This window comes from Chlorocebus sabaeus, chromosome 18, assembly GCF_047675955.1.
Source record: "Chlorocebus sabaeus isolate Y175 chromosome 18, mChlSab1.0.hap1, whole genome shotgun sequence".
Taxonomy (NCBI): domain Eukaryota; kingdom Metazoa; phylum Chordata; class Mammalia; order Primates; family Cercopithecidae; genus Chlorocebus; species Chlorocebus sabaeus.
In genome coordinates, this window is record NC_132921.1 from 34928886 (window position 1) to 34936926 (window position 8041).

General features: G+C 51.8%; 1 protein-coding gene across 12 annotated transcripts in view; it reads left to right on the forward strand.

The window, feature by feature from the left end:
* Positions 1–7041, forward strand: part of ZBTB7C (zinc finger and BTB domain containing 7C) — a 381563-nt gene extending 374522 nt beyond the window's left edge. For all 12 annotated transcript variants that reach the window (XM_037982347.2, XM_073006328.1, XM_073006330.1 and 9 more), the window contains one exon: positions 4459–7041. In XM_037982347.2, coding sequence (XP_037838275.1) covers positions 4459–5110 — 652 coding nt within the window. In that variant the 3' untranslated portion in view covers positions 5111–7041. The remainder of the gene's footprint in view (positions 1–4458) is intronic.
* The last annotated feature ends 1000 nt before the right edge of the window (positions 7042–8041 follow it).

Consider the following 8041-nt stretch of genomic DNA (forward strand, 5'->3'; position numbering starts at 1 on the left):
TGGTGGGCTGTGCACTGGGGAACCAGCAGTCCAGTTCATACCTGCAGGTGTTCAAAGATGCAGGGATGCCCCGAGTGTGGGACAGTATACCATGGGGGGCAGGCAGGAAGCTGGCAGAGGAGATGGCAGTGAGCTTGTAAAGACCCCAGAAAGCCATGCTGAGGGGTAAGTGAGCACACAGGCCATTGGACAAGGGGGCCTTGGGAAATTTTAAGTGGAACCACCAGACCTCCATTGCTACAGAGAAGTAACTAAGAGCTCAGCTCCTGAGATTCCAGCTAGAACATATTCCAGCTTAAATTCACACTGCTTCCACAGGTAGATTGAATATGTGAAGGGGGCAAGGAAGCCAGTCAGCCAAACAGACTCCAGAAAGAGATTTGGTAGAAGCCCATTACCCAGATGCAAACACTCATGGAGCACTAGAGGCCCCAAGGATGCAGCCCAACCCCCATTTCAGAGATCAGGAAACTAAAGCCCAGACCAGGGAAGGGAACTGGTCCAGTTCTTGGAGCGTACCCGGCACCACCTCCAGCTCCAATGCACATGTCTTAGTATCCACAGGAAAGGTCAGTGTAAAGAAGGAGGCTATGTGGCCCTAGGACACCATTCCCTCTTTGGTCCTTGCTTTCCTTATCTTGGAAGTAATTAGATCAGTGTTTTCCAGGTCCTGAGACATGTACTGCTAATAGTGTAGCTTACTGGGCCCACTGACTCAGACCATGAATCAGAATGTGGTAAAGTGTGCCTGGTAAACTAGATGATCCTCTGGAGTTTTTTCCAGAACTGGCTTCTCATGAGCTTTGCCTACTCTTCCCGCCCCTTGCCCCCATTCCCACAAATGTCTCCATTAGGGAAAGCTCCTGCCCAGGGCTGAGTTCCTCCCACTGGCATACCCTAGTCTTCTGGCCACAGCGGCAGAAAGCTGGCTAGCTACTGGTACCCTCTCTTGATTGTTCTGGTCTGCCCTTTCTGCAGCAGTCCTTGTAGGCCTCAGGTTGGGAGTCCCAGGTGTGAAAATCCATCCTTCCTCATCCCCAGAATAGCTTACAAACAAACCACAGCCAGGTAGCCCCTCAGGTTCCTTTGCCCCTCACCAGCTGGATACCTTTGGGAAGCTCTTAACTTCTTTGAGCTTCCTTTCTGCCTGTGTCCAAGTGAGGAAAGTACACCAAATGTGTTGAATCTAGCTCACACAAACCCAGATTCCCTCCATCTGCCCTGGACAATGGGAAGTGATGTCTGGTCCTAGGTTTAGCTCTGCACAAAGAGGTTAAATAACTTGCCTGAAGCCACCCAAAAAGTTGGTGGTGGGTCTGGAGCTACAACAGGGACTCCCAGACTCCTGGAGGGGCCCTATCTCTACACCATACCTTGCCTCTAAATAATGAACTCCCAGGGTCAATGAAGTCATGTATTTACCTGCCCAAAGCAGGTGTTCAATAAAAGGATATTGTAGGCACCTTCTCAGCACTTCTTACATACTCGGACCAATTGCCACAAAAATGGGACTTACTTTAGATACACTAATGAGAAGTTTGGAAGACATTTGAAGATTTACCACTTATATTGTCCATTGTTTGAGAGTGACCTAAGGGTTCGTACTACTAATTATGTGTAATAGTGACTTAAAAAAAAAAACCTACCTGGCTGGGCACAGTCGCTCATGCCTGTAATCCCAGCACTTTGGGAGGCTGAGGCGGGCAGATCACGAGGTCAGGAGATCAAGACCATCCTGGCTAACACAGTGAAACCCTGTCTCTGTTAAAAATACAAAAAAAAAAAAAAAAAAAATAGGCGTGGTGGTGGGTGTCTATAGTCCCAGCTACTCGGGGGGCTGAGGAAGGAGAATGGCAAGAACCTGGGATGCAGAGCTTACAATGAGCTAAGATCGCACTACTACACTAAAGCCAGCCTGGGTGAGAGAACGAGACTCCGTCTCAAAAAAAAAAAAACTACCTCAGCCGGGCATGGTGGCTCATGCCTGTAATCCCAGCACTTTGGGAGGCCGAGGTGGTCAGATCACAAGGTCAGGAGTTTGAGACCAGCCTGACCAAGACGATGAAGCCCCGTTTCTACTTTAAAAAATACAAAACTTAGCCGGGCATGGTGATGCGTGCCTATAATCCCACTTACTCAAGAGGCTGAGGCAGGAGAATCATTTGAACCTGAGAAGCAGAGGTTGTGGTGAGCCGAGATCGTGCCACTGCACTCCAGCCTGGGTGACAGAGCGAGACTCTGTCTCAAAAAAATAAAAATAAAAATAAAAAAACCTACCTCCTAGGCTGTGGTGAGGAGCAATAAGATGATGCATTTACAGCCCGCTTAGCTGATTCTGAGCTGAGCCCTCTGCTAGGCCTGGTGAGGGAGCCCAACCAATCACCTAGCATCAGTGTTTCCGCCAGAGCCTGGGGGTATTTGTGGAGGCCCAAGACATACCCCTCAGGACTGGGACGGTACATCACTCCAGGGGTACAGGCACCTGACACTTCCATTTTCACCGTCACAGTGCTATGGTGAGAAAAGAGGCCTTGACTCCCGGGCCTGCCATGACCCTCTGGGTGAGCTTGGCAAGTTCCCCAGCTGGGCCTGTTTGTCCACCTACATAGTGGAGGCTTTGCCTGGACCAGTGGTTCTCAGTATGGGGTCCGCGGACCACCACCAACACCAGCATGTGGCACCTGGTTAGAAATGCAAATCCTTTGTCCCTCTCCCCTATCCCAGACCTACTGATCAGAATCTCTAGGAGTAGGGCCCAGCACTGTTTTATTGAGTCCTGATTATGGTTCGAATGCATCCTTAAGTTTGATACCCACTGGCCTAAATGGTCTCTGAGGTCCCTTCCTCCTCAAAAATCCAATCATCTAGGTGAAATCTGGGTTACAGAGACCACAGCATGCTGGTAGTGGGTGGGATATCACAGCAGAGTACCATGTAGCCTAGGGGTGGCTGGTGGGTTTGAGAAGAGGCAGGAGCAGTGGGATGTGGAAGGGAGGAGGGTGACCCCACTTCCCTTCCCCCGTGCCAGGGGCTCTCCAGCTTTCCTGTGAGCACAGGTGGGAGGACGGTCTGTCCTCTCTGACCCTCCTCCCACAGTGCCTGCCAGTGTTCACGGGAATGTCCTTTTCTCTCCTGCTCTGCCCCTGGAGAACCATTTTGAAAATGAGAGCTGGTGAGACCTCTAGTGGCCAGGGGACACCAGGAGCCTAGGACCTGCACCTGATGTCGTGGGATTATGTGAAACAGGGTTTAAATCTGGCCATCTTAGGGAGGACACCTGGACTCCACATCTGCTCTAACCTCAAAGCAGAGTCTGAAATTATAGGCAGATGCTCCACACAAGCCACACCTTCAGGGAGGAGGTAGGAGACTAGACACAGAGCTTCCTGGCCCGTATGGCCCCATTGGGGAAGGCTGCGAATTATCCCAAGAGGAATTCTTGCAGCCCAGCTGCCTGTACCTCAGCCAGCTTAAGCTGGTTTACCCAATGCTCAGTCTTTATGAAAACAACCCCCTGATGTCAGTTTTCCTGTCAAGGCCACCAGGAGGTATGTGGAATCTAGCTGACACAGGACCCCGTTCTTTCCATCAGCCCTGGACAATGAGAACTGATGTCTGGCACCAGGTTCAGCTCTGGGCAGTGAGGTTAAGTAACTTACCTGAAGTCACCAGCAAGTTGGTGGTGGGTCTGCAGCTGGCGCAGAGGCTCCCAGACCCCCAAAAGTCACAGGCGCCCCACCCTACACCATACCTTACCTGTGAATAATACCACTTAAACCCCGAAAAGTTTTGCCCTAGATTAGGCTGCATTCTTCTCGCGCCTGGCTCTTTTGTAAACCCTGAAATTGTCTACAGACAAAGAGGAGAGCCCAAGGCTTAGGATAAGAAACCACCATGCAGGAGGTTTGAACAAGGTGTGCCCAAGCTTCTATAGCCTCCCAGATTAGTGCCAAACACAGACAGATCTCAACAGCCCGGGGGCTGGGATGGGACCAGGGACTTTGGGCCAAAGCATATAGATGAACTGGAGGGAAAGCATATGGTTGCCTGGAGAGAGTGGGTGTGAGATTAAAGTGCAATCCGGTATCAGCAGAAGTCGCTGCACTATCCGAGGACTAAGGTCAGAGCCCTGACTTCTGGCGAAGTGTCTTCCCAGTATGTGAGATAAACCCCTAATAGAGTGGGAGTTTCATGACTCTGAGCTCGGATATAAAAGGAGTTTAGGGGAGTGGGACTTTCCAGACACTGCTTTTTCCACATCCCTTTAATCTAGGTGAGTAACCATACCTGTTTAAGGTGGGGCAGCAGTTGAGGGTAGATCTAGCATGGGACCTATTTCTGGGGTTTGACTCCATGGCAGTAGGGAGCCTCGGCTGGTTCTGGAGGAAAGGGGAGCAGAAGGTTAGGAATGGCTCCTGGTGTTCCCTGCGGAACTGACCGCCAGTCTCTGCATTGCAGGCAGGACAAGCTGAAAATCCACATGCGGAAGCACACGGGGGAGCGGCCCTACCTGTGCATCCACTGCAACGCCAAGTTTGTGCACAACTACGACCTCAAGAACCACATGCGCATCCACACGGGAGTGCGGCCCTACCAGTGCGAGTTCTGCTACAAGAGCTTCACGCGCTCCGACCACCTCCACCGCCACATCAAGCGCCAGAGCTGCCGCATGGCGCGGCCCCGACGCGGCCGCAAGCCCGCTGCGTGGAGGGCCGCCAGCCTGCTCTTCGGGCCGGGTGGCCCGGCCCCCGACAAGGCGGCCTTCGTGATGCCTCCGGCTCTGGGCGAAGTGGGCGGCCACCTGGGCGGCGCAGCCGTGTGCCTCCCGGGCCCCAGCCCCGCCAAGCACTTCCTGGCAGCGCCCAAGGGCGCCCTGAGCCTGCAGGAGCTGGAGCGGCAGTTCGAGGAGACGCAGATGAAGCTGTTTGGGCGCGCGCAGCTGGAGGCTGAGAGGAACACGGGGGGCCTCCTGGCCTTCGCACTGGCCGAGAACGTGGCGGCGGCGCGGCCCTACTTCCCGCTGCCCGACCCGTGGGCCGCGGGCCTGGCCGGCCTCCCTGGGCTCACCGGCCTCAACCACGTGGCCTCCATGTCCGAAGCCAACAACTAGGCTGGTCACTGTCGACTCCAGCCCACCAGCCCTCCAGTCCTTCTCCCTCCAGGCCCGCTCTTCCCCCACCCCATGGATCTGAACTTTTTATTTTAAAAACACAAAGGGAAAATGGAAAAAAATAATAATACTATCAGTGATGGCATTTTCCCAGGCTCCTAAAGCAGCTGCCTCCTTTTGCTGTTCTGAGACGGGCATCTCTTCCCAAAAGACCAGGAGCCCGGGCCTCCCTCCCTGGCTGTCTCTCTGGCTCTCATGTAGAAATTTGCACCGGCCCAAGCCACACAGAACTGGATGCCCAGGGGCACTTAGGAGCTGGGTGAGTTAAGAGGGGTCAGGGGGTGGTTGGCCTGGTGCCCAGCCAGATGGAGCAGGAGGAGGTAGGGGCTGGGCATGCACCTTGGTTAAGCCCCACCCCCTGTGGCAGAGTCTCTGCCAACACTCCTCTGAGGGCTCATTTTCCAGTCTCCAGTGGCCCCGGGGTCTTTTTGAGAACTACCCACCTGCCACATAGAAAGAAATGCTCTGTTGGCAGGGAAGCCCCCTGGAACCAGTCAGGAACCAGGCTCTGGGAGGCCAGGGCCATTTTTTCCGTTACCTGTCCTGTGACCTTGACAGGTCAGCCCTCTGTAGCTCAGTGTCACCCGGCTATAGAAGGGGCTGGTAACTTAGGTTTCCTCCCTCCACCTCTAAACACATACACACCTATCCCCCCAGAGAATCCCAGAGAGGGTAGGAGCTTTGTACTCCCCAAGTCCATGGGGAAACAGTTTATCTTTCTGGACTTAGTTTTATTACATCCAGCTCTATATTAGCATATTAGCATAGGTGAGAAATATGGCCAGACTAGACAGAGATCGGGGGTCCGGGGAGCTTCCGAACTTCACCAAAGCCCACAGGCAGGTCTGCGAACTCCGAATGCTACCTTACCTTCCCTGCAGGCCGCTGTTCGTGTCTGGACCCCTGGTGGCACTAGTGTTTACCCCATCTCCAATGCCCCTTCCAAGGCTGTGCAGTGTCTTGGGGCTCTCAGGGCCAACATCGAAGAGATGGGGGCCACCTCTTAACACCTGGCAACTGTTTCCCCTCACCCTGATTCCTGAAAACAGAGAAAATACATACCTGTAGGTTTTCTAGGGTTTATCTGTTTGCTTTTTGAGTTGTGGGTTCCTCAGGGCCTTGGCATTGCTAGCGATGGTCCCGTTTGCTGTGTGAGAACCCCCTCAACCCCATCCTCCTCCCTCTGGGGGTGAAGTGGGAGTATTTGGCTCCCTTTTTTAACAAAAGGGCTCAGTGCAGAGAAGTGGAGGCCTCTGAGGTTTGAAGGGCTCTGTGAGTTAGAGCTGTCACATGTTCTCCTGATTCTTGAGTTTTCAACAGGTCCTGAAAAGGAAGGCTCTGCTGGCCCCGTGCCTTCCTGAGCTTCTCTCCCCTTCCCTCCCTCTCTTTTCTTGCTGAGTTTGCTTTGGTTTCTTAGCAGCCCAGAGAGGAGGAGGGTTCATCCCCAGGGAGGGCCCAGGGCTGGAGTCCCCAATCTCTGTGCTGTGGGCACAAAGAGACTTCAGCTCTTCCTGTCGCCTTGGCTTTTTCCTGAGCAAACACACAACAAACAAAAAGGCCAGAGAAGAGCACAGACTCTGTCCCTCTCACAGCTCTCCGGAAGAGACCCCCTGATTCTTCGCACCACCGGATGCCACTCCAGCCAGCAGGATTGCTACACACGCCCTCTGTTCTCAGAAGTCATCTGCCTGGGCAGCCACCTCTCAGATTCCTGTAGCCGCCTCTCAGATTCCTGTCTTCGTTTCAGACACTTGCCCCAGAAGCATGCTCATGTCCACCAGCCAATGTGCCCGTGTCCCCCCCATCAGCCAAGCGATTGGGGCCGAACCAGACTTTAAAAGAGAGGAAAAAAAAAAAAAAAAAAAAGGAAACATGAATAAATTGGAATCCAGTGGTGTTGGGGCTTTTGTTTTTATTTTGTAAAGGTGATGACTTCTTATAAACTCAATTTTTCAGATGACTGGTTAATTCTTTCTGTTTTTTCTTGGCTGCAGTTTGGAGTTGTACATTGTAAAATATCCAAAGATGTTGAGTACTGTATGATCAAGAACTTGAAGCAAATGGGTTGTCAGGGGAGGGGTGGTTGTGTTTTTGTTTTGCTTCAATTTTTTTTTTTTTTTTTTTTTTGATGTTTCGATTTCCCTGTCTGTCTGTGGGAGAACTTTGGAATTTTTTCTATTTATAACTCTTTTTTTATGTGATTGCTCTATGTAAAATGACACTCAGCAAAGTTTGCCTTAGTGATTCAAGGGACAATCTTCCATAACTTCGGTCGCACGCCACATCCCGCCGAGAAAAACTCGCAGCTAATTTTCTGGCCTATTTATTAAACAGTATTAATTGACTTGATTAAATTATATCGAGAGTCGCACTTCTGTGAGATGTGACTTCTGAAAGTTCACAGGACAGCAACAAGCCAGTCTTAAGGTTTTTGACTTTTGGGTGTCATAAACTTAAAATAATGTCAAAGACACCTTTACAAAGAAAAACAAAACCTTTGACCCTTATTTAATATTTTAAAGGACAGCGTTTTGAGTAAAAGTGAGCTATGCTTGCTTAATTTGCCTGGTAAGATTGAATCCCCCTTCCAATTGCCGTTTCAGTTATCCAGGGGTGTTTCATGGTCGGGAGGGCAGAACTCAATTCTCAGTAGTCTCTTACATTCCAGCTTTGTAAGGCATGGTTGGATCTTAAGCTTTGCGGCATTGGTGGGCCTGAGTGTGAGGTGTGCGTGTATGTGTGTGTGTTCACACACGTGTGCAGCTGCACCCCAGGGTGTGTGAGCAAGGGAAGTCCTACCAGTTCCCCAGCCTGATATCCGGAGTGGGCTCCGGCTGTCCCTACTGCTCTCTGGGCCTTCTTCCTCTCACT